Here is a 26,598-nt window from a genome sequence, read left to right on the forward strand (position 1 = left end):
AGCAACTGTCTCTGGATTTTAAGCTCTGTGCCCATTAGAAGACTCAGGTGTGCCCTTCGCCCCCGCTGACACGACGCTGGCTCGCCCAGCCTGGGCCCACCCAGGACAATCCGAGGGGAGGTCAGAGACCAACGTCGTCATGTGGACCGTGAGGCACGGGGTTTCCTCAGGCCACGTGACACCTGTGTTCTATAACGTGTTCTTTAAGAAGTCTCAGTTAGTCTGGCAGAAGTGACCTGAAAGACTCAGCAAGTCCAGGCAGCACTCAGACAGAAGGAGTCCACTTGAGTCACATGAAACTCTAGGTGTCAGGAGTGGGAGGGCAGCCTGTCCCCACAGCGACCTTGTGTGCCCGGGGCCTGCCGGGCAGGGCAGCTCTAAGGCGTCACCACCACAGGAGGTACGGAGCACGATGAGCTCAGGCACCAGCCCCTGTGCTCTCCTCTGACCCGCACCCGGACCCTGCCTAGGGCACACAAGGGGCCTGCGGGCTTAAGACAGAATCCACAGCACCTCCTGGCCCAGGCGCTGACCACACCCCAGGGCTCCTCGCCTGGAAGAAGATTCCAGCTCAACAAGTCCTCCCGACGCTGTTTCCAAACAACCACTGACCATGCAGGAGAGTAAACGGGATTAAGTCCCAATGACACCGGCTCAGGTGCAGACGGCGGGCTTGGGACCTAGGACAGCAAGTGGACTGGGTCAGACCCTTCAGGTGCTTTCCTGTCAGAGACAGGTGTGCTGAAAGGGCCCAGCTCTTAGGAGACCACAGAAGACAGGCATTCGTGGGCAAGGGGACCCAAACACCAGAGAACCACACTTAAACTCAGTCAGAATAACGACAACACTCCTGCTCTGAGCCCCACGAAGCAGGACTTGGGCCTTCCAGAACGAACACCAGCTCAGAGACTCTTCCAACCATTGATCCCCGAGGTCAGCATAGTTGTGTTCAGAAAACCATCCCTGGCTCTAACACAACCCTCCTATTCCCCAAAATAGGAACAACAGTCCAAGATGGCTAAGGGGCGGCTCAGCTCAGGAGCTAACAGGAAAAGAGTCCTAGGCAGGTTTCTCATCTGCCAACAGGAAGGGTCACTTAACAGGCCAAGTGGGAAACTCCGATACACTGGACAACACCCAACCCGAAAGATCCAGCTCTCCTTGCACAGCATGCTCTGATACTGAGCAGTCGCTTCCCCGCTGTCCTACCAGCAGCTGTCATTGCCCACCACACTCGGGACAGCGGCCCACCACCCAGCAAGGCCATAACATCATTCTTGAATCACCACATCTGTCGCTGCAGAACTGAGGTTTCTTGCCCAAAGCCAAATCATACATGCAACTAATGGTATCTCCCACCACTTGCTAGAAGCTTTTGGTAATTAGAATAAAATCAGAGGAGGGAACACTTCCAAACTCATTCTATGAGGCCGGCATTACCCTGATACTAAAACCAGACACAGACAGCACGATAAAACAAAATTACAGGCCAATATTCCTGATGAACATAGATGCAAAAACCCTCAACAAAATATCGGCAAACCAAAATGGATCATAAACCATGACCAAGTGGGATTTATCCCAGGGATGCAAGGATGTGCAACATCCACTAATCCATCAGTGCACCACACCACCTTTACAAAATGAAGGCTAACAAGTCACATGACCATCTCAATCCATGCAGAAAAGGCTTCTGACAAAATTCAACATCCGTTTATGATAAACGGGTATGGAGAGACTGTACCTCAACACGGTAAAGGCCATGTATGACAAACCCACAGCCAGTATCACGCTCAAAATGAAAAGCTGAAATCTTTTGAAAGACAAGGATGCCCACTCTCCCCACTTTCATTCAATGTAGGATTGGAAGTCCTAGCCAGAGCAATTAGGCAAGAAAAAGAAATAAAAGGTACTCAAATTGAAAAAGAAGAAGTAAGACAGTCACTATTTGCAGATGACATGATACTATATAGAGAAAATCCTAAGGACACCACCAAAAAGCTATTAGAGCTAATAAATGAATTCAGTAACATTGCAGGATACAAAATCAATACACAGAACAAAATCAGGAGAAACATTCTATAGACACGTAAGTGGCAGAGGGTCTCTCCTCTCTCAGACGTACATACCATTGGTGCCCCACTGCCCTTTCCAGGAGCCCCCTTCTGTTTTATTCTTACCAATGGTCTCCTTCCTTCCTCAGTAACCATCCTGCAATGTGCTCTTAGCTCCAGTTGGCAGACTGGTCCTTCCCCTCCAAAGACTCTACCCTGTGTTATCTGCACCTGAGGATTAAAAGTGGTCTGTCTGTCTCCTCACCAGTGGAGGGGGGCGGTTTCCACCAAATCCCTCACATCTACTCGAGTGATCTGAAGCACTGCTAAGAGGCTGGGTGTGAACCTCAAAACCCAGAGCCCTACAGGTACACGACGTTATTTTTAAGTTCCAAGTGCACTCGGACGGTCACCGTCGATTAGCACATACAGACACGTGTTAGACCCATCGTAAAGGCAATATACCCCCTAGGACACTCCCGACGCCTTACAGACATGGATTATCAAGACCATCAGGAAGCTACATACACACACCAAGAGCAGCTGATCTGGGCCACAAGGCTGTGGGGAGATATCATCTCTTGGGTCCAAGGGAACGTGGCCCAGAGGACTTCAGAGGACGAGGGGACACGAGGCCCCACGGCTCTAGGAAGAGCACAAGTGGATGAGGAACAGCCCCAGGGCCTTGTTCCTTACAAGCCAGTCATCACAGCACACGTCTCTGGAGCTTTGGTGAGCGTCAGAGGATGAATTCCGAGCTGCCCTCGGTTAGGACACGCTAGGACGCTGGAACACAGAACACCTGGGCGTACAGAGGTTTCAAATTCAGTTGAAACTGGTTTTTTGTTCACGCACGTAAGTTTTTCACTGATGTTTTAGGAGACCATCCAGGTAACAGACCAGTCCACAGAGAAAGGCAACCAATGCTGACAACTGGTTATTTTCATTATGTTTTCTAGATCTTTCAAGTTTTCTACTGTATTTTTATAACTACACTCACACCTCAATGGGACAGTAGTCCCCAATTAAAACAAGTCTGCAATACAGCTACAAGCAGCTGGGGGGCATCACGGCATGTGGCTCTCGTCGGACGTGGTCTCCGAGAAGCATGGTAGGAAGTCTGGACGCAGAACTCGTCCTCATCAGCTGCAGGAAGCTTCTGTCCACCGCTTGGGGACAAAAAGAACACCCCCCAAAACAACTCTAGGTGCTTCCTAGGTCCTGGCCACCCCCAGAGGTGGGTCAGAATTCCACACTAGCCCCATGGTATTAAGTTCCAGATGGGCTGTTGTTCCAGAAGAAGTCTGTGACAGCGGTGTGACATAATGGACCTCTAAGTGCTTGTCTGCTTGTATCGAAAATCCCGCGGCACCCAGTTCCCGTCAGCACAGCCAGTGTCATTGATCCGCTGTTCTCATCAATACCCGCTACGTCACCGTCTCTCCTGTGGGGCTGGAGAAGGCACCAGGGCTCACTGACTGCTAAGCAGGGAGAGCAGCCCAGTCCATGACAAAATGTTCTAGAGAGCCTACTGCTGAGATGGCAGGGAAAAGAACGGAACTTGTGTCCTCATAGCCAGCTGGCCCAGCCCCACACTTGTGGTGATCGCTCCCACACCCATCCCCCCAGGGCCTGGGTGACACACAAGGTGGGTTTGTTAGCCCAGACACGCCCCCAAAGCATGCTGCCCACACCCAGGCAGCGCTGTCCGGACCCCAGGATAACCCCGAGTAAAATGGGGCCAGCCAAGCACATGGCAGCTAGGTGGCTGGAGTCTGATGGGGGTTAGGAGGAGATCCACAAACGACTCTATTCCCTCTACTCTGAGTAGGTTTTGTTAGAAACTGGGCACTTCTTTTTTTTTTTTTTTCAAAGATCATTTTTGATGTGGACCAGTTTTAAAGTCTTTATTAACTTTGTTACAATATTGCTTCCGCTTTATGTTTCGGGTTTCTTGGCCACTAGGCATGTGGGATCTTAGCTCTCTGACCAGGGATTGAACCCAAGCCCCCTGCATTGGAAGGCGAAGTCTTAACCGCTGGACTACCAGGGAAGTCCCGAAACCATGCACCTCTCAGACCTAGGAGTGGGTCTGCCCCACGGTGGCAACACCGACATGAGGAGCACTCGGAGGGGTGGAGTAAAGAGCAGAAGGGTGTCCCTGTGCTTCTTGAAACATAAAAACAGCTTTCGGGACTTCCCTGGTGGCTCAGTGGTTAAGAATCTACCTGCCAACGCAGGGGACACAGGTTTGATCCCTGGTCCGGGAAGATCCCACATGCCGTAGAGCAACTAAGCCCACGAGCCACAACAACTGAAGCCTGTGCACCCTAGAGCCTGCAGGCTGCAACTACTGAGCCCACGTGCTGCAACTACTGAAGCCGCGCACCTAGAGCCCACGCTCCACAACAAGAGAAGCCACCGCAATGAGAAGCCTGCGCACTGCAATGAAGAGTAGCCCCCGCTTGCTGCAACTAGAGAAAGCCCGCGTGCAGCAACGAAGACCCAACGCAGCCAAAAATAAGTAAATAAAATTAATAACTTAAAGAAAAAAAAAACAGCTTTCAGTGCATCTCAGCTCAACCCAATAAAAGGCAGGGACAGCGGGCTTCCCTGGTGGCGCAGTGGTTGAGAGTCCGCCTGCCGATGCAGGGGACACAGGTTCGTGCCCCAGTCTGGGAAGATCCCACGTGCCACGGAGCAGCTGGGTCCGTGAGCCATGGCCGCTGAGCCTGCGCGTCCGGAGCCTGTGCTCCGCAACGGGAGAGGCCACAGCAGTGAGAGGCCCGCGTACCGCAAAAAAAAAAAAAAAAAAAAAGGGCAGGGACAGCATTCATCACCTATGGAATGTGGCTTAGAAAATCTCCAGAGCTCAAGTAATGCCAATCGAAGGAGGAATCAGGACCTAAGTAATCAACTGTTTCTACACACTTTTGTCGTGTGTGTGTGTATGTACACTTTGAATTGACAAATGCTGTGCAAACGTGACTGACTAATAAAGCCCAGATGTGAATGCTTACGTTCCATTTTGCAATAGAAAGGTTTTGAGGCTTCCACTCTGCCTCAAGAAGCGATAAATTTTAAAATGCACAACAACATGGTGATCTTGCTTGGTACAACCCAAAAACCCAAAGCTGCTGCGGACACCCAGCCCGTCTGTGCAGCTGCCCTGGAGTCGCCGCTCAAGAGTGACCCTGGTTGTGCCAAGCCACGGAGGACGCTGCAGCGAAGTGCAAACCAGCAAACGCCAAGGAGGTCAGCTCGATCTCAGGGCCGAAGCTGCCTCGTGCTGTAAGTGAGAGGCCCTATCCATGCAGCTTCTCGGTCTTGCTCACCCACAAAAGCGGAAGCCAGCAGGAGATACGTACGGCAGGTGTAAACATCTCTGTATTCCATGTGCTCGTAATCGGGAAGAATTTTCATGAAACGGCCCGACTTCACACGAGGGTTTATACCTGAACAGACACAGCAGGGAAAGGGCTGAAGATGGTTCTGCCTTCTCGACTGTAGAAACCATTTTCACAGGACTCAACGCCTGTCCCTCACCGACATCACACGCTTCCCTACATCCTCGACCCCCAGAACCAAGCGGTTGCCAAGGAGGCAGGTCTGGCCAAGAAGGAACTGTGGTGACAGGTGCTCCTGTCAGTCAGTGATCCACACCAGGAACTCATGATGGCCGGCCCGCTCGGGACCCCCTCCGGGCTCTCTCCCCATCACCCACCACAATCAGCGGGGCTCACCGAGGTGGGAGGGCAGAGGTCGCAGCTCACAGATATTTGGGGTGGCTGTGTAGGGAACCCTGTGCCCCGCTGCACACCTGGCATTGTCCTTCACCTGCTGCACGTGTGTGTTTTGTTTTTGACAAAGGACCGTGTTTGCCAGCCTCCTAACTCAATCAGACCCCTTCACCCCTGGACTGAGGTAGCTGACTCTACCATCTAAGCAGGAACTAGGGACGACTGTCTTCTACCACCTATTCCAGAAGCTAAGTGATTTTCTCCTGGATGAGGCCTTCAAAGCAAATTCACAAAAACACAGCCCCTGCACTGTGACGAGGAGAACTGAAGCTCGCTTTGGCCGGGGCAGACCAAACGCCCAGGGGCGCTGACAATAGATAGTATGAACCAGTCTCTGGATTTGGCAACCATGTTCAAGGGGTTAAGAACCAGCAGTCAAAGAAGTCTACAGACGTCCTCCTTTGCCTCACAGTGACCTCACCGTGGCCCTTGTCCCCTCTCCCTGGCCCACCTGGACCTCCCCCCTCTCCTACTCACCTGCCCATCCACCTGTGCCCAGACGTCCCCTCCACAGGACAGATGTCCCCAAGGCCCGGGCAACCCCTCTGCCCACAGCTGAGATGAGCTCTGTGGGGGCCTTCATTCTCACACGTGTTCTCCTCTGGGTGCTTCAGCCCCCAACACCTAGCAGGTACGAGCACCTGCCTCCCTCCAGGAGTATTTTGAGGGCTTACAACTCTTAGACAGAACTCAAGTGGCTTTGAGATGATATCATCAAATGGCCTAACAAACTCCAAAAGCAGTGAGATGATAAGGACTTCTCATATTAGATCCTCATGGAAACAGCTGACCGTCCCCAAAGCCAGGAACCTCTCGTTTCTGTGCGCTCACAGGGACTCCTGTGGGGAGTGTGCCTCTGACTTGGACACGACGCCCATAGCGAGGGCGGCCTCCTGGATTCTCTGCTCTGGGAGACTTAAGACACGGACGCTGGGGAGCAACACTGAAGCAGAGAGCGGAGCGGGGCCCTGGGGGCAACCCCAGGATGGAGGGCGGGACGGGAGGGAAGGGGACACAACCACCTTTCCAGCCCTGGAACTCCGGGCTCTGCAGGGTTCAAAGTGGCACTGTTCTCACCACTGAGACCACAAGACAGGAAGGAGTTACATTTTCACGAGACGTGACCACTCGGGCCCCAAGACCCACTTCCCCTGGAGACACGCGTGCTCTTGGGTGGGTGGGACATGAAGCAGAGGCCAGAGAAGAAACCAAAATGCGAAGCTGCGCAGGGAAGGAGGCGCGGGAGGCCTTGCGCAGACCCGCCCTGCCCTGGGCTTCAGGACCAAGGACAGCGGCACGGGGGCGGGGCGGGGCGCTAGGTCGGGATGGCGTCTGAGGGTGGCTGAGGATGCAGCCCGAGCCCCTCGGCAAGTGGGGACAAGCGGATACGGGGAGGTGGCAGAGGTGAGGCTGGGACACACAGGGCTCCCAGAGAAGGTGGGAGGGGCAACAGCCTCGAAGGCACAGCCAAGCGCCAACATCGAGAACCACACGTGCCCCGGGCGGCCGGGGAAGGTCCACGAAGAACTTAGAGCCTCCAACAGGAGACCTCCCCGCTCGTGAGCAAACTCTAACCCAGGAACACTGGCCAACCCAACATCCCAAATGGCCACGGGATCGAGGTGGAGAGAAGTCTGACGGGATGAAGAAATCAGCCCAGATTCAGGGACCAACTGCGCCCCCCCTGGGCTGTCTCCCCACAGAGCTGACGCTCCGCAGAAGTCCACACTCTACCTGTGCGGGGGATGCGGGACACAGGAGGAGAGGCGTCTCCCAGGGGGACTCTGAGAGCAGCAAATCCACTGAAAAGAGGGAACACAGCAAGCGACACCAACGAGCAAGCCCCTGACACTGGAAGGAAGCCTCCAGCACGCTGGCTCCCACCCAGCAGCCTGGCACCCGGGAAGTCCCTCCATCCTGAATCACAGGTTTTTCCGAGCAGGAGCCCAGTCCCCAGCCTCTCGGTGTTTAAGTAAGAAGCATCATCTGGTCTAGGTGTTCAGGGCAGAACTGGTGCAGAGTTCAGAAGAATGTGTAAGCCAGGGCTTCCCTGGTGGCGCAGTGGTTGGGAGTCCGCCTGCCGATGCAGGGGACACGGGTTCTTGCCCCGGTCCGGGAAGATCCCACATGCCGCGGAGCGGCTGGGCCCGTGAGCCATGGCCGCTGAGTCTGCGCGTCCGGAGCCTGTGCTCCGCAACGGGAGAGGCCGCAACAGTGAGAGGCCCGCATACCACAAAAAAAATAAAGAATGTGTAAGCCAAAATCTACCAAGCTGGTTTTAAGATGAACACTTAAGGTCCTTTTCAGAGAGGTCAACAGGTCAACCTCAGGCCAAAGAGGAGCGGGCCATCGTGATCCTTCTTTCCCCGTCCTTTACTACCCAGCCCCGAGTGTTAACAACACACGCCACACCCCGCCGGGCAGGGACAGGCGGGCTGCTCCCCGCGGGACGGTGTGCCCACTGCCCCTGGGTGATGTCAGTGCCAACGGACACCCTCACAGCCTCACGCAAAGGGCCCTGAGGAAGGGCCAGCAGAGAGGTGCTTGGGGTCGGGGGCTCTAGGCATCACGGAGCATTGCTGGCGACTCTGGAAAGCAAAGGGGCGGGGACAAGAAATGGGGGCGCTGGGAGACTCAACGTGCCTGCAGGAAACAAGCCAAGGAAGGGCCGGGGCTGGTGCGGTCAGGGTGGCGGGGAGGGGCCCTGGCAGCTGTCACGGCTGCATGTCACAGTTGCTCCTGGTGTCCACGTCTCCAACCAGGCTGCGGGCCTGGGATCTAGAGAGACGGGCACCTCCAAGCACACCAGAGTTGTTTCCAGGGCAGCCACGTTCCCCAGAGGAAAGACACCTTCATCCACCTGCGCTGCAAAATCAGGGTCATGATTCACTCAGAAGGGGAGAAGAGAGCCCCCGACCTTGTCAGTGCTGTTACTACCAGCGCTGTCTCTACAACGTCAAAACTGAACTTAAAGCGTATCTGAGAACACACCTGTGGGCTGAGGGCCATGGACTTTTATTTTCCGTGGCTGATGTCTCTGAGCACCTGCTTCTGGAACAAGTTAACAGAAGATGGTGACAGATTAACTTACACTTCGCGTAGACGTCTCGACAAGACACGCCCGTGATCTCCAGCTTCCGCAAGTTTTCACAAACGCCGTACTCTGCAACAAGAAACGTTTGCTGGAAATTACAGTCAAGAAGTCATAAAGCAGCAGAAATATTAATAGACAGACGTGCGGGTGGGGGTGGAGCAGGCACGCCTCAGCCTTGGCCTTGTCTTCTCCGCCTGACCCTTCTTTCACTGTGGAGGTTTCATGGCCCTTCTCCACAGTCAACACCCTCACTCACCAATGAAGCCACTACTCTATTTTTAGGCAACTCCACTCCGCATGAAATAGCAACCTGCCATGTCTATTCTGATAAGCTCTAGAAACCTAATCGCTCAAACTCACAACCAGACACCCTGGTTTATGACCACGGTGTGGCAGAAACTCAGAGTCTGGAGACGATGCGAGTTCCCATGGAAATGAGACCATCACTGGTGTCAGGGTTCCACGAAGGCCCCCCTAACCCCCTCCTGATTCTGTGAAACGAAGACACAGCTGGGGCTGCCCAGGACGGCCTTGAAGCAAATCCCTGACACCCACCTCCACGGCCAGCGCTCTGCCCCACCTCCGGGAGAGAAACCCAGGCGTGGAGAGGTTGGTGACTCAGCAGTCCTTCCAGAAGGGGGACTGCAGTCTGGCCAGCAAAAGGCTGTCCACCTCATCACATCACAGACCCCACCCCGGCCCCAAGGCCTGGTCTTTTCAGTGGAATGGATGATGACACTAACCCAACGCTTCTGCGAGGATCTTGACCATATCCAAGCCAAGCTCAAGATGCAGACGGTGGAGAAACCAGTTGGGGCAAGGCGGTTAGCACCTGGCAAACCTCCCTGAGATGGGCCTGCCCGACGGTGCTGCTTCCCCTGTTCCACTGCCGATGAGCAGACCATGGCCTTGCTCGTCACCAGACAAAAACACACGTTTTATCCTCCTGCCAGGAAGAATGTGGACTCCACTCTGGAGTGTTATGCAAGTTACAAGAACGTGTCAGGAACTAGATAACAAAATGTGCTTGTTTGTGACCTTGGACGGGGTGACACCTGCATGTCACATGAGTCACCAGCAACTGAGAGGCCCTGGTTTGTCAAAATCCTTGCAGACCATGCCAGGGACCAGCTGGAAGGGCCACTCCCGCCCTTGTTGGCGACCAAGCTGCAGCTGGTCTACCTGTGCTCTTGAGAAGAGCTCTGCTCCACAACGAGCTGTCTTCATGATTCCCCGTCTGCTCTGGGATGTCCACCACAGCCAGGTGGCCCTCCTGACGACCACAGTGGCTGTCACCACCTCGTGTGCTCTCCATAAACAGTGTCCTTCCCTCGCACCAACCAGGCACTCCAAAACCGTCACCGCACAAGACTGGTGCCTCGGTTTGTTTCCTATGTCATGCTAAAGGACAGGTCCTCTCCCGGTTCCAGCAGTGACCAGCGCACGGGATAGATGAGATGCACCTCTTGCTGCCTTGTTGACGAGACAGTTTGGGAGCCGGGGTACAGGTGAGGCGCGGGGTAGTCTTCTCTGAACTGCGCGCTTTCGTGATACACGTGGACACTCTGCCGGTGAGATGCAGGGCACAGACCCAAGGCGTGTCCGAGTGTGCCCCGGCGGCCTGCAGCACACGGAAGCAGCAGTGTTGCCCCACAGCATCTGCCGACCCAGTGGGTGACTTTCGCATCTGAGCCCAGCGATCCTCCGACCTGCTAGAGACAACGCACCACGTCCCAGCACCCGCTCAGACTTCCAAGCGATTCTAAGGGTTTTAGCCAGGATGACCAAATTGTCAAGAATCTCTGCACATCGTGTCAAGAAAAGGTGCTGATAATGTCACACAAGAGATGACCCTGCACAAGCAGACAAACCATCCACAGGAACGCCACTAGCAATCAGAAGAACAGCAAAAACACGATGCAGTGCTCATAAATACAGCCATGCTTAGTGGGTTTTTCTTAATGTTCCCAGAAGGTAATAAATTCACCGAAGCGGAACAATGTCATTCTGACCCAACTGCTCCCTCAAGAAATGTTCAGTATTTTTCACATGATGGAAAAATCTTTTTTTTTTAAACAGTGGCTCGGAACAATTCCACATACTCTGACTGTTCCATAAACCTTCCCATAAGTCATCAGGGAAAGTGCCCTTAAAATAGCATTAAGGCCAGTGTACATGCAGAACCACGGATCCTTCCCCCTAGAAAAACTCACCAGTGTTAACGCCATCCTACCCAAGACCAGCATTAACGCCGTCCTACCCAAGATGGTTAAAGTTAGCACAGCAAACCGTGCTGCCCACAGCTGCTTTCTAAGTGCCAAATTTGGGTTGCAGGCTGCCGATTCAAATACTTTCCTTGCTAATCTATGACATAAAGTAGCTTGTGAAAGTCTGTTTTCAAAGTGTCTACTCCAAAAATGGCAGCAAGTAAAAAGAAAGTTGGGAAGGGGGAGAAAAGTGGGTCAGCTGGACTTGAGGAAATTTAAATTAACCATGGAATTACCATATGATACAGCTATATCCTATTTCTGGGTACGTACCCAAAAGAGATGAAAGCAGAGACTCAGAGATGTTTGTACACCCATGTTTACAGCAGCACTACTCACGATAGCCAAGAAGGGGAAGCAACCCAAGCGCCCACCGATGGTTGATGGGCAAGCAGAACAGGGTCCATCCACACGATGGAATATTATCCAGCCTTAAAAAGGAAGGAGAGGGCTTCCCTGGCGCAGTGGTTGAGAGTCCGCCTGCCGATGCAGGGGACACGGGTTTGTGCCCCGGTCCGGGAAGATCCCACATGCTGCAGAGCGGCTGGGCCCGTGAGCCATGGCTGCTGAGCCTGCATGTCCGGAGCCTGTGCTCCGCAACGGGAGAGGCCACAACAGTGAGAGCCCCGCGTACCGCAAAAAAAAACCACCAAAAAACAAACAAACAAAAAAAAGTAAGGAGAGTCTGACACCTGCTATAGCCTGGCCGAATCTTGAGGACGTTTTGCTGAGTGAGATAAGCAGTCACAAAAGGACAACATTGTATGACTCCACTTATATGACGTCCCTATAGAATAGCCACATTTCACAGAGACAGAAAGTAGAATGGTGAGTGCAGGGGCTGAGAAAGGGAAAACGGGGAGTCAGTGTTTAATGGGGACTCAGTGTCAGCTGGATAAGACGGAAAGGTTCTGGAGATGATGGGGGTGACGGCTGCACAACAATGTGAACATACTTAATATCACTAAACTGTAGCTTAAAAATGGTTAAAGTGGTAAATTTTATTTTGTGTATATGTTACCACAATAAAAAAATTAAGTTGCCACTTCAAATACTCCAATCAGAAAATTTCCAGAAAGCTATTGAACAAATGTTTTGCCAAGACGGAAAAAGAGCGCAGGAATCTGGGCCAAGTCGACACTGAAGCTCCATCCTCTGGTGACCTGACTGCCAGGGGCGCACTTCCTGTCCAGTGAGGTCAGTACTGTGTGACGGTCGTTACCGAAAACCCCTGCACCCAGAGCATGTGTCTGAATGTGCAGGAAGCCTATTCAGTCTCTGCGGGTGGGAATGGGTGAGAAGAGTTTTCTCTCTCCCTCTTTTCCACTCTCTTGTTCCTTAGGAGTACCTAAGGAATACATGCTGCTTCCTGAGGTTCCTTCCCTCGAAGAGATTAACGGAGATTAACAGAGGCAGTACCTGTGCCAGCCGTGGCTGAGATGTACACGCTTTCTGCATCGGAATGGAACATGACAAAGTTAACATCATAATTCTATGCACTGCACCTGCCTTGGTACCTGCAATTAGAGGGAACTTAGCCCCATGCTCCCCATAAATGCCACTTATAAGGGTCCCTGCCACGTTGGAAGGGCACAGCACTAAGACAGTGTCTGAAGCAAGCTGGTGGGCACACAAGATAAGGCTGGAAAGGGGGTGGTCTCCTGGTCCTGCCAGAGCCGGGAGTCCACAGGAAACGCAGAAGCACTGAAGAGTCTCAGGTAGAAAAGCAGCCTGGACTGGGTAACCTGTGGGTGGAGCCAGCGGAGACACACCTGGAGACGCAGGTGGGGGGTCCCGTGAGGAGGCCACTGCACCACCAGGTAAGTCAGAGGTGGCAGGAAAGGATGGGGGAACCCAGCTGGAACCCAGCTGTGGCCTCCGGCAGGCAGGAGAGAGTGGGAGAAGGAAGAGTGGAGGAGCGCTGCGGGCTTGTTTCCCACCTGCTGTAAACTCACACCGTTTTCCAAATAAAACCAAAAGGCAGTATTGATTGCAAATTTAGCGCATTTTTGTTTGCACTAAGTTAGGGAATAATTATATCCCTTAATAAAATATGGTTAAAACTTTACTTCCGAGAGACTTCCCTGGTGGTCCAGCGGTAAAGAATACGCCTTCCAATGCAGGGGACTCGGGTTTGATCCCTGGTGGGGGAACTAAGATCACACATGTCACGGGACAACTAAGCCCACGCACCACAACAACTGAGCTCGCGCACCTCGATGAGAGAGCCCACAGGCCGCAAACTAGAGAGCCCACGCGCCCTGGAGCCTGCGCACCACAACTAGAGAGAGAAAACTTGCACGCCACAACTAGAGAGAAGCCCTCACGCCGCAAGGAAGAGCCAGCGCCAAAGTGAAAGATCCTGCGTGTCGCAACTAAGACCCAACGCAGCCGAAAAAATAAATAAATAAATAAAACCTTTACTTCTGAGGCTGATAAAGGAGGCAGAGGCAGGGGAGGGAGCTGGTGGGGAGGGGGCTCTGCCAGGCTCAAGGGTGTCAGGCAACTGGCCCCCAGGCTTCCTGACACAACTGTTCCGAGGACACCCCTGTGACAGCACAGTGCCGCTTCCAAACCCCTGTGTGTCCCCTAGCTCGCTGCTTTCCTTAGCTATTACTATAACTGCATGAAATGCCTTTTTTTTTTTTTTTGATAATGTAGCAGATCTGGAAAAACACTGTGCAGCCAGCTCATCTTAGGATGGGAAGAATGTAAAAACCAAAACCTGGATACAGCCCATAGGCATCTCCTATTCAACACCTAGAATATTCGGGATGCTAACCAATAGTTCCCAAGAACAGCTGACAGCACCTACATACTCCACGCGACTTCTTCCCAACCAGCTCCACCCCTACAAAGATGAACAGTCTTGGTGCCAACAGCAGCCTCGAGAAGCCTCGCCCTGCCAGCCAGAGGACGCTGACCCTGTCCAGCTCCACGACAGGTATCCCTGGCCAAGGGAGCCCCACTCCAGTGGAAGCCCACCTGTCATGCCCGGACACTTCTTCCTAGTGCACACACACCTGCTCGGTCTCGCCAGCCACTCGTGAGACCAGGAGGTAAGCAGAGTCTGACTCTGCCATCACCTCGCCCCGGACCCCTTCTCAGATTTCAGACACTTCCCGACTCCCCACTAATACTCCTCATACAGGCTTGGCTACTCTGGGTTTCCTCCCCTGTCCATCACCACTGGGCAGACAGTGAGGGTGTCACTGGCAAAGGATGCTGACTCACGAGTTAGAACCCAGGCCGCCTCCTGACCGGTCCTGGCTTTCTCACAGGACACCTGTTCCTCCAAAGTCCCAAAGATGCCCTTGTATTTGCACACTCTTTCCAGCCAGAAAGACAAACCAAATGCATTATGTAATCACTTTGTAAACACAGCGAAACAGTGAAAATGGCCCATCAGTTCTTCCTGGCAAGGCAACCATATCTGCCCAATTAAGCAAGGCCAAGGGGAAATCTTCACTCGGTGCTTTCTGGGGGCCAGGTCCATTTTCCAGCTCGCTTTTGTAAGGTTAGCAATGTCCCTCAAGAGGCACCGTTTTCCTTTACCCTCTCCTACTTCGCTAACTGGACGGATGAGGTTTCTCTGTGAAGCAGCACATGAGATTGGACTTCCAAAAATACAGAGACTGTAGTCCTGACAAGAGCAAAGCGGAAGAAAAGGATAAAAGTCCCCCTACGATTCTGAGATCCTGCTGTACGTCCAGGAGAAGAAAAGGATAAATGTCGCCCTACGATTCTGAGATCCTGCTGTACGTCCAGGAGAAGAAAAGGATAAATGTCCTCCTACGATTCTGAGATCCTGCTGTACGTCCAGGAGGGGGCCTGCTTTCCTCTTCTCACGGCTGAGGCAGGTATGCTTCTCCTACCTCAACACCGCCCACCCCAGCCCCAAAACAGGAAGGCTCAACAAGAATCATAAAATATGCCCAAAGCCGACTTCAAAGCCTACGACTTGCCCATTTCACCTCTTCCCAAGACGACCCTTCCAATTTCAGCCATGGTTAACAAAAGCCGCATTTCTCACATTTCACATCAGCACATCAAACAGAATAGAAAGCGTTTTCTTCTGCATGCAAATACAAAATTAAATATTGGTTTTTAACTTCCCATTTCTGTCATAAAGCTCATACATTTTGGGAAAAGGGTATTTCTAATTATGATGGAATTGAAGCCCACTTTAGACTCACAAGTGATCAAAATATTATACAAATATTATTCCAGGTGTCATTAAAACACTTACCATCAAGGGGAGAAATGGACAAATATATATTATAAATTCAAAACCTCACTCTATGTCTCAATATTTAAGAGTTTGGTGTAGAAGGGAAAATACACGTGGGAGCACTTCCTTTGCATTTCCTTTGCTTTTAAATGCTTCTTTTGTTATTATTTGAATGTTCTGATTTAGAACCATGGTCTGAATTTTCTAAACACCTTAGCCTCAGGTAGACCGGCCAGTATTTAAAAATTCACCAACTAAACAGTGAAATGTTAACCAAAAAAAGCCTCCTCTCGGTCAAAGACAAAGAACGAACTCGGCTGCTACGCTATGCTCTGAGAAACGATGGCTTATTTATAGCCCCACATGCCAGTAACTGCAGGAGGCCTGAAGCCAAAGGAGGGATGCATCAAAACATTGCTGGGCTCCTGACGCCGCGCCCACGCTGCCGGCTGGGGTTGCTCTGGTTTGGTTTCCTGTAAGAGGGGGAATAGCGCCTATTTGGTGTATCTGCCCCCAAAACAGGAACACAGATTGGGCTTCTCAGTAGCAACTTTCTTTCACCCGCCCCCAGAAATACCACCTGAAAATAGTTAATCAAATAGCTCCAACAGGCAGGAGGCTCAAAAGACCAAATTCTATAAAAACAACTGATTATTATTGTTGACTTATTATTGCTAGGACACTGAAAATTGTGAGATTCTCATCAAGCGCTATAAAGCCTTCTCATTTTAAGTTTGTAGCGTCCCTACGCCCCCCCGCCCCTGAGTCATCCTCTCATTTTATGAAGAGCCACTGACATGCTCGCCCTGCCCATGCCCTGGAAGTCCATCACAGCCCCAAACGCTCTGAAACAATAAAACACAGGTGCGTGGCACCCTCCTCCCTGTGCCCCTTTCTGTGGCTTGTCTTCTCCTCTGGGAAACCCAATTATCAAAATACAGAAAGCAAACGTGTAAACACTGAGTAGTAAACGTGCAGACTCACTAACGTCTCACTCACCTTCCCAAGACACTAGCAAATGGAAGCACCATCGTGCCGTGTCAGGGCCGGACCTGGAGCTTCTGGGCCAGGAAGCCTGCTGGGCTAGGACCACCCAGTTCCTGCTCACCAAGGCTGAGGGCACTGGTTTTTGCCTCTGTGGACATGACTTTGGCCTTAACACCCACCATAACCAAATGTCTAGTTCAGGATGGAAGAAGTCTGGGGCTCAGGGAAATAAGATCAGACTTGTCTCACATGCGACTATTCTTATACATATTCCAGTCATAATTAGACTAACCCTACGAGATGCCTATGAATTACGCACGGAACTGCCAACCATCCAATGTTGGACCCAGATGAGCTGGAAATGAAAGCTACCAGAATGAACTAGTGAAACTGAAGCCCTTCATAACCTCGGGACAACAATGATTACTTAAACCCGAAGTTAAAAGGGCGTAGCTTTGATTAACGCTGTAGCTTTTGCAGAAGTCACTTTGACTAATGCAGTAACTTTTGCAAAAGTCACTGTAAATGAAGTTAAAAAGCAAAGGGTTATTGACTATGAGAAAATGTTTTGCGTATATTAAACAGAAATCGACCCAGGTTAAATAAATAAAACCCGCAAATCAATAAGAAAAAATAACGATAGAGAAAAAGGGCAAAGATTAAGGATACGCGAATAAGAGAAATCCAAATTGCCTATAATTTTATTTCTTAAATGTGCATCTTCATGAGTTATCAGCCGTCCGCAAATTAATATGAGATGCTGTTTCTCACCCAGATTGACACAGATTTTTAGAAATGAATCATTCAAACTAGAAAGAATTCAGAGGACACTGGATTAAATGAGATAACTTAAAGAACCCAGACCACAAAGACAGCTACTGTGTAAACAAACACAGAGCATTCCTGTCACTTTCGGTGACTTGCCTGTGCACACCCTCGTGACAGGTGTGCAAAGAGGAAAATACAACTATGTTATATTTGGAGTGAAGAATCACTCCAAAAAAATAACTGGTCAGTATCTAGTAAAACTGCAAATCTCACAGCCCACTACCCCGGCAACACCACTTCTGGATATATTCCTTAGAGAAATTTACAGATTTATCTGCGTCTGAAGACACGTAAGAGCTTCTTTGCTGTAACACTGTGTACACTGTATGAAAAAAATTAAAATGAGCAAAGAACACATGTGGCCTCTTCAAATTATGAACCACCACATAGTGTTCAAGAAGACTGAACCAGACTTAAATATATTAACATGGACAGAATTTAAAAACACAAGTTGACAGGGGGAAAAGGCAGATGCACAATACTTATGGTATGATATATTTCTTAAAATTAAAGTACCGTAAAACAATGTTACACATTGGGGATGTTACAGGAGTATGTATATACAAGTAAACTCAACCCACAATAGTGGTTGCTTCTTGGGAGTGGGAAGGACAGGGGTGATCAGGAGGGACTTAAATGCTGCCTGAGAGGTTTTCTTTCAAAAAAAGGTAGAGAATTCAAAAGCAAATATGACAGAAGACTTAACTGTTATTTACTGGGGATGACTAGGAATATGCCTGTTTTACCATGTTTGTTTTTCATTTTCTTAATTTCTCAAAGTGAAAATTCTCCTAGCTGCTAAGCCACCTGGGTGAAGAAGAGACCTTGATCCTACCATCACAGTGTCTGCTGTCCCAGAAAAGCTGAACTGAGAAGCACAGAAGGAGGCAAAGAAGGACTGAAGAGTCCTTCCCTGTCTGCCCCCCAAAGTCTTTCCACATCTTCGTGAGGACTTTTTATGCTTCCACTAGCAATTCTAAGAATTTGCCCTGAGCTGTACCTCCAGTTAATTTTACTATGTGGCATACCTTTGAGTTTTCTGATTATACAGAAGTCTTCCGTTACTCTCTCTTGCTACATACCTTACAGTTTCCCCAGAGACAACACCCGGAGACCACCACACAGGTTTGGCTGACTGATGGAGAAACTCCACAGAGCACAAAGGAACATCTGTGATGAACCTGGGTCTCACAGGTGTACAAAATACAAAACAAAGCAAATGAAAAGGTGGAACTCTCTTTGCCTCTATTTTAAAATGTCAAAAGAAACTCACTTGCCAAATAGATGACAAAAGGTTAATACTGCTAATATTCAAAGAAAAGAGAATGAAAAGAAATGAAGACAGTCTAAGAGACCTCTGGGACAACATTAAACGCACCAACATTCGCATTATTCAGTCCCAAAAGGAGTACAGACAGAGAAAAGACCTGAGAAAATATTTGAAGAGATTACAGTCGAAAACTTCCCTAACATGGGAAAGGAAACAGCCACCCAAGTGCAGGAAGCACAGACAGTTCCAGGCAGGATAAATCCAAGGAGAAACACACCAAGACACATAGTAATCAAATTGACAAAAATTAAAGACAAAGAAAAATTATTAAAAGCAACAAGGGAAAAACAACAAATAACATACAAGGGAACTCCCATAAGGTGAACAGCTGCTTTCTCAGCAGAAGCTCTACAAGCCAGAAGGGAGTGGCACGATATATTAAAAGTGATGAAACAGAAGAAACTACAACCAAGATTACTCTACCCAGCAAGCTTTACAGACAAGCAAAAGCTAAAAGAATTCAGCACCACCAAACCAGCTCTACAACAAATGCTAAAGGAACTTCTCTAAGTGGGAAACAAGAGAAGAAAAGTGACTTCCCTGGTGGCGCAGTGGTTAAGAATCCACCTGCCAATGCAGGGGACACGGGTTCGAGCCCTGGTCTGGGAAGGTCCCACATGCCGTGGAGCAGCTAAGCCCATGCACCACAACTACTGAGCCTGCGCTCTAGAGCCCGTGAACCACAACTACTAAGCCCACACGCTACAATTACTGAAGCTCGTGTGCCTAGAGCCCATGCTCTGCAACAACAGAAGCCACCACATTGAGAAGCCCACACACCACAACTAGAGAAAGCCCGCACCCAGCAACAAAGACCCAATGCAGCCAAAAATAAATAAATAAAATTTTTTTAATGTAAAAAAAAGAGAGAGAGAAGAAAAGGACCTACAAAAACAAACCCAAGGGTTTCCCTGGTGGCGCAGTGGTAGAGAGTCCGCCTGCCAAGGCAGGGGACACGGGTTCGTGCCCCAGTCTGAGCCTGTGCTGCAACAGGAGAGGTCACAACAGTGAGAGGCCCGCGTACCGCAAAAAAAAAAAAAAAAATTAAGAAAATGGTAATAGTAACATACATATCGATAATTACCTTAAATGCGAATGGATTAAATGCTCCAACCAAAAGACACAGGCTCACTGAATGGATACAAAAACAAGACCCATATATATGCTACCTACAAGAGACTCACTTCAGACCTAGGGACACATACAGACTGAAAGTGAGGGGATGGAAAAAGATATTCCAAGCAAATGGAAATCAAAAGAAAACTAGAGTAGCAATACTCATATAAAATAAAATAGACTTTCAAATAAAGAAAGTTACAAGAGACAAGGAAGGACACTACATAATGATCAAGGGATCAATCCAAGAAGAAGATATAACAATTATAAATATATATGCACCCAACAAAGGAGCACCTCAATACATAAGGCAAATGCTAACAGCTGAAAAAGAGGAAATCGACAGGAATACAATAATAGTGGGGGACTTTAACACCTCACTTACACCAATGGACAGATCATCCAGACAGAAAATTAGGGCTTCCCTGGTGGCGCAGTGGTTGAGAGTCCGCCTGCCGATGCAGGGGACACGGGTTCGTGCCCCGGTCTGGGAGGATCCCACATGCCGCGGAGCGGCTGGGCCCGTGAGCCATGGCCGCTGAGCCTGCGCGTCCGGAGCCTGTGCTCCGCAACGGGAGAGGCCACAACTGTGAGAGGCCCGCGTACCGCAAAAACAAAAACAAAAACAGACAGAAAATTAATTAGGAAGCACAAGCTTTAAATGACACAATAGGCCAGACAGATTTAATTGATATTTATAGCACATTCTATCCGAAAACAGCAGATTACATTTTCTTCTCAAGTGCACATGGAACATTCTCCAGGATAGATCACATCTTGGGTCACAAATCAAGCCTCAGTGAATTTAAGAAATTTAAATCATATCGAGCATCTTTTCTGACCACAATGCTATGAGATTAGAAATAAATGACAGGGAAAAAAATGTAAAAAACACAAACACATGGAGGCTAAACAATACATTACTAGATAACCAAGAGATCACTGAAGAAATCAAAGAGGAAATCAAAAAATACCTCGAGACAAATGACAAGGAAAGCACGATGATCCAAAACCTATGGGATACAGCAAAAGCAGTTCTAAGAGGAAAGTTTATAGCAATACAATCTTACCTCAAGAAACAAGAAAAATCTCAAATAAACAATCTAACCTCACACCTAAAGGAACTAGAGAAAGAAGAACAAACAAAACCCAAAGTTAGTAGAAGGAAAGAAATCATAAAGATCAGAGCAGAAATAAATGAAATAGAAACAAAGAAAGCAATAGCAAAGGTCAATAAAACTAAAAGCTGGTTCTTTAAGAAGATAAACAAAATTGACAAACCTTCAGTCAGAGTCATTAAGAAAAAGAGGGAGAGAACTCAAATCAATAAAATTAGAAATGAAAAAGGAGAAGTTACAATGGACACCACAGAAATACAAAGCATCCTAAGAGACTACTACAGGCAACTCTATGCCAATAAAATGGACAACCTGGAAGAAATGGACAAATTCTTAGAAAGGTATGACCTTCCAAGACTGAACCAGGAAGAAATAGAAAATATGAAGAGACAAATCACAAGTAATGAAATTGAAACTGTGATTAAAAATCTTCCAACAAACAAAAGTCCAGGACCAGATGGCTTCACAGGTGAATTCTATCAAATATTTAGAGACGAGCTAACACCCATCCTTCTCAAACTCTTCCAAAAAATTGCAGAGGAAGGAACGCTCCCACACTCATTCTACGAAGCCACCTGATGCCAAAACCAGACAAAGATACTACAAAAAACAAAATTACAGACCAATATACTGATGAGTACAGATGCAAAAAATCCTCAACAAAATACTAGCAAACAGAATCCAACAACACATTAAAAGGATCATACACCATGATCAAGTGCGATTTATCCCAGAGATGCAAGAATTCTTCAATATATGCAAATCAATCAATGTGATACACCACATTAACAAATTGAAAAATAAAAACCATATGATCGGGTTTCCCGGGTGGCGCAGTAGTTAAGACTCCGCCTGCCAATGCAAAGGACATAGGCTCGAGCCCTGGTCCAGGAAGATCCCACATGCCGCGGAGCAACTAAGCCCGTGCACCACAACTACTGAGCCTGTGCTCTAGAGCCCGCAAGCCACAACTACTGAGCCCACGCGCCGTAGAGCCCGTGCTCCGCAACAAGAGAAGCCACCGCAATGAGAAGCCCACGCACCGCAATGAAGGGTAGCCCCCGCTCACCGCAACTAGAGAAAGCCCGCACACAGCACCAAAGACCCAAAGCAGCCCAAAATAAATAAACAAAATAAATAAATTAAAAAACAAACAAACAAAAAACCCGTATGATCATCTCAATAGATGCAGCAAAATCTTTTGACAAAATTCAACACTCATTTATGATAAAAACTCTCCAGTAAGTGGGGATAGAGGGAACTTACCTCAACAGAAAAAAAAAAAAAAACACTGCTAATATTCAACAAGCTCTTACTAATTTGTAAGACAAAATAAACTCCCTAAGAAAAAATGAGACCAAAAAACCCAAAACAAAACACAAACATGGAATTCACAAGAGGTGAAATTAAAATGGCCAAGAAGCATCATAACCATTTAGGGGGTGAGGGCTTCATCTGCATCATCCCATTTAACCCTCAAAGTCACCCTATGGGAGCAGCACTTGCCAATAACACTTGGGAAGGTGAAGCAGCATCTCCAGGATCTCAGAGCAGATAAACAGATTACAAATCAGTCTTGACCACTGAGCCTTATGGCAGAAAGAAGATGACTGACTGATCCCCTGCTGGGAAGGATATCTGGAAAGCGGCCTTCTCATGCAGTCTTCCTGGGGGTGCAAATACCAACAGCTGGGCAATAAGTATCTAAGGTGTTATCAGCGTGCACACCCCACTGCCCACAAACCCCACTTTGGGAAGTACACTCCAAGAAGATAATCTCAGAAGTTCTAAAAGGTACATGTAAGTCCCATGTAAGTCCCATGAACTCCTATAAAAGGCACAAAGGCGCTCCTGACAGCACTGTTTACAAAAAGAAAACACTGCAAACTTCAACGTCTATCAGTAAGGGGCTAGTCTGTGGCATACACAGACAGTGGAACACTATGAAGCGTTTTTATACTAAATTTTTCCAACATTTTAAGAATGGCTTATCTTTGATTGCAGGGGTCCCGGAAGATATTTTACTTTCTTCCCTTTGTTGTCCTTCGCTGTTTGATTTTTTTTTCTTACCTATTGTTTTTACCAAAACATGAGAGCTTACTGAACATCAGAGATCTATCAACGTTCAAATGAACAGAGAGACTTGAACTATGGATTAGGTAAAGCTTTCTTCCTGAGATTTGTTACAAAACTACTCACTATCCTCACTTCGGCCACCACCATCCCTGAGGGGAGGCATCAGCCCCCTGCAGCACTGCCCGGCTCCACCCACCGCTCCACAGACCAGGTCCTCGCCCTCAGGAGACACTCCAAACCCTCGGGCTCCCCTAACTATTCAAGTTCACCCTCATCGTTCCCGTCAGCTCCGCCCCCAAGGACTGGGGACCAAGGACAGACGTCAGCTTGCTCCCCGGCCTAAACTCAGCCCCAGCTCGCGTCACTGCCCTCGGCGTCCTGGCCCCCGCAGCTGGGGGACCCCTCACCCCTCTCTGATCACCCCATGCAGGCAGAACCCGGTCCACCGCCCACCCGGAACTCCACCGCGCCCGGAACCCGCGGTCCCGGGTCTGTGGCAGGGCCCCCCGGGGTCACAGCACGCCCCGGCGGCCGGGACCCTCCTGGAGCACCGTTCCGAGGTAGGTGCCCTTCCAGAGCCCGTGGTGACCCCGCCCAGAGCTTCCCCCGGCCAAGCCCCCTCAACCAGGCCCCGCCCCGACGCACTCACCCTCGCGGCAGCGCCGCCTCCAGATGGTGTCGGTGTGCAGGATGCGCCGGAACTTGGTGCAGACCTGGGCCAGGCTGGGCAGGTCGGTGCCGGGCAGCGAAGCGAAGATCTCCACAAGCAGCTCGGGCGGCAGCTCCAGCAGCGAGCAGCGCGGGGGCGACGAGGGGCCCGCGCTCCGGCCGTCCCCCGCCCCGGCCAGCGCCGCCGCGCCCGCCTCGATGCGCTCTTCCTCGGGGTCCGTGTCCGGCTCGCTGTCGGCCGCTGCCGCCTCGGCCGGGCCCCGGCGCTGCTGGCGGCGCCGGCATCCCCGCGACGGGCCCACGCCGCAGAGGCGAGCGCACACCGCCATGCCGGCGACTGACGGCCGCCGCGCCGCCGCCGCCGCCGCCGATGCGCACGCGCCGCCAGAGAGCCGAGCCCCGCCCCACCCCGCAAGAGAGCCTATCCCCGCCCCGGTGAGAGTCTAGCCCCGCCCCCTGGTGAGTCGAGCCCCGCCCCCCGGAGGATCCGAGCCCCTGCCCCAGGAAAACAAGACACGCCCCTGGGATTCGAGCCACACCTCTCCCGACTGTCAAGCCACGCCCCGAATGCATAGGCGACCTCGCGGTCTAGGGCTTGGCCCCGCCCACCAGGGAGAACCTGCAAAGACCTGGGCCGAACCCGAATGCCTCCCGCCTACCCCCGCCCTCCGTGTCATTGAGACCGTCTCCCCGCGGCCCCACGACCCCACGACCCCCGGGGGGACCGGCGCCTGGGCAGCAAATGGCGCGCTGTCGGGTGTGAGGGCTGAACTTACCACCTCCCGAGTATGTGGCTGACGCGCTCTTCCCGAGATCAGCCCCGAACACCCTACGGGGCACCTCCCCCCAACCCAGAATGCCCCAGGAAGGCCCGAAGGGCCCCCGCAAAACCCCCCAGGAAGGCCCAAAGTTGCCCCCCAAGAACCCCCCCCGAGCACCCTTCCATGAAGAATCCTCCAGGAAAGCCCAGAGGACACTGCTCCGAGGACCTCCCAGGAAGGCCTGGAGGAGCCCACCAGAACTCCCCAGAGGACCCCAAGAACCTCGCACTAGGTGTGTAGTCAGTCTGATCTTGCTGTGCCCTAGTTACCTTATTTATTGGGTTCTGGAGGCTGACTGGGGCCTAGGGCGGGGGTGGAGAATGTGCAGACCTTCTCCTGACAGTGGCTTCACCTTAAGGAGCGCTGATAACAAGAAACTGTCCAGAGAGGAGGGCCAAGGGTATGGATGTGATTACAAGATTACAGGATTATAGGAGCCTCTGCCTGGGTGGGCCCAAATCCTTTCTGGTCAAGACTGACTTCAACGCCCTGAAGTGCTGGAGAGCCCTTCAGGAGCCCAAAAGGAAGACTAAGCAGAGCCCGAAAGGAAGTTAAGAATCCACAGCCCACCCCAGTGTTTCTGGTCAGTGTTTCTATTTCTACTCAAATAGAAAATAGTGACCGCGCCAGTTCCCTGGGCCCAGCCTCCACAAGGTCCTGGCTATTCACTACCTCCCTAAGGAGGTCTCCAAGCAGAAGAGAGGGCTGCCTACCCCAGTCCACAGAATCCCATAAACAAGGAAGTTCATCTTCTGACAGAAGTAACCATTCTGTACTTCAAACCTCGACCATCTCAACTCCAGGCAATTGAAAAACAACATGTAGGGACTTCCCTGGTGGCGCAGTGGTTAAGAATCCACCTGCCAATGCAGGGGACACGGGTTCAATCCCTGGTCCGGGAAGACCCCACGTGCCACGGAGCAGCTAAGCCCGTGCCCCACAACTACTGAACCTGCGCTCTAGAGCCCGCGAGCCACAACCACTGAGCCCACGTGCCACAACTACTGAAGCCCGCACGCCTAGAGCCCGTGCTCCACAACAAGAGAAGCCATCCAATGAGAAGCCCGCGCACTGCAACGAAGAGTAGCCCCAGCTCGCCGCAACTAGAGAAAAGTTCGTGCGCAGCAATGAAGACCCAACACAGCCAAAAATAAAAATAAATAAATTTTTCAAAAAAAAAAGACTCCGCACTCAAAAAAAAAAAGAAAAACATGTACCTGCCCTCCCTGTATCTCAACGGTTTTTCAAACTGTCCTCCACCCTGTTATCAGAACTCTCTTCCTGCAAATAGCAACACATAAACAAAAGCATACTCATCACTTCACTCACCTATTTAGAAATATTTGACTTCTTATGACATCACACAAAGTACCTCACAATCCTGTCCTAACTTCCCAGTCTGGCGTCATCTCCTGTGTCTCTACTGAAACTCACCGTGTCTGCCCCTTGTTCAAGCTGTCTCCTCTGCCAGGAGAACCCTCTCCCCAGTCTATGCCAGTAAACAGCCACCCCTTCTCAGAATGTCCCTTTATTACAGCACCATCATTTGTTTTGTTACAAACATTTGCTTCCTTTAGTAGCAGCCTTACTAGATGTATCTCCTGTCACATGATAGACCTGCTAACACACATCATGTAATCAGCAAATGTGTACTGACTAAATGTTCAATGAAAAAGGAACAAATGATAAACTGGCTAGAAGGCTAAAAAGTGAGGAACGTGAACCAGATTTAGAGAAGACTAGTGGATTTATCACCTGAACCATCCAAGCTAGCAAGTCTCCCAGCAAACAGAAATGCATTAACTAATGTAATAAATATTTATAGAATGCCTGACTAACCTACATGCTATGTTCTCTGTGGACCCATAGATTGTAAAGCATGAACTTTGCTGTTGTATATTTCAATCAGTTTGTTTTCTTAAATCTATCTACTCCCTACTAGGTCCTATTAATAAAATACAGTATTCACCAATTAATAAAATACAGTATTCTCCTATTAATAAAATAGAGTATTCTCAGGTCCTATTAATAAAATACAGTTTAGAGTACATTAAAATGTACAAAAATTTCCATCTTTAGAAGAATGGTTAACGTATGTTCATAATTTGAATAATGCATAATTCAGTGAAAAGATACCTCTAAATCTATATATTCTTGACAGCAGGAACGACAGAGCGCTGTGTACAATAACCCACAAAGGTGTGAAA

The 26,598-nt window shown here is 50.1% G+C and overlaps 1 protein-coding gene across 6 annotated transcripts in view; it reads right to left on the minus strand.

Moving 5' to 3' along the window:
- FBXO31 (F-box protein 31) overlaps positions 1–23,899 on the minus strand; it is a gene marked incomplete at its 5' end in the record, with an annotated part of 43,771 nt that extends 19,872 nt beyond the window's left edge. Inside the window, 4 exons of one of the 6 annotated variants that reach the window (XM_082676451.1) lie at positions 5,423–5,509; positions 8,946–9,017; positions 9,692–10,710; positions 16,446–16,559. In XM_082676451.1, coding sequence (XP_082532577.1) covers positions 5,423–5,509; positions 8,946–9,017; positions 9,692–9,719 — 187 coding nt within the window. Of the gene's footprint in view, positions 1–2,588; positions 2,608–2,750; positions 2,774–5,422; positions 5,510–8,945; positions 9,018–9,691; positions 10,951–16,445; positions 16,560–23,550 lie in introns of those variants that run through there. The other 5 variants (XM_082676449.1, XM_082676452.1, XM_082676450.1 and 2 more) reach the window with 5 other exon arrangements.
- Between the last annotated feature and the right edge of the window lie 2,699 nt (positions 23,900–26,598).

This window comes from Grampus griseus, assembly GCF_964374135.1.
Source record: "Grampus griseus genome assembly, chromosome: 19".
In the NCBI taxonomy this organism is placed as follows: domain Eukaryota; kingdom Metazoa; phylum Chordata; class Mammalia; order Artiodactyla; family Delphinidae; genus Grampus; species Grampus griseus.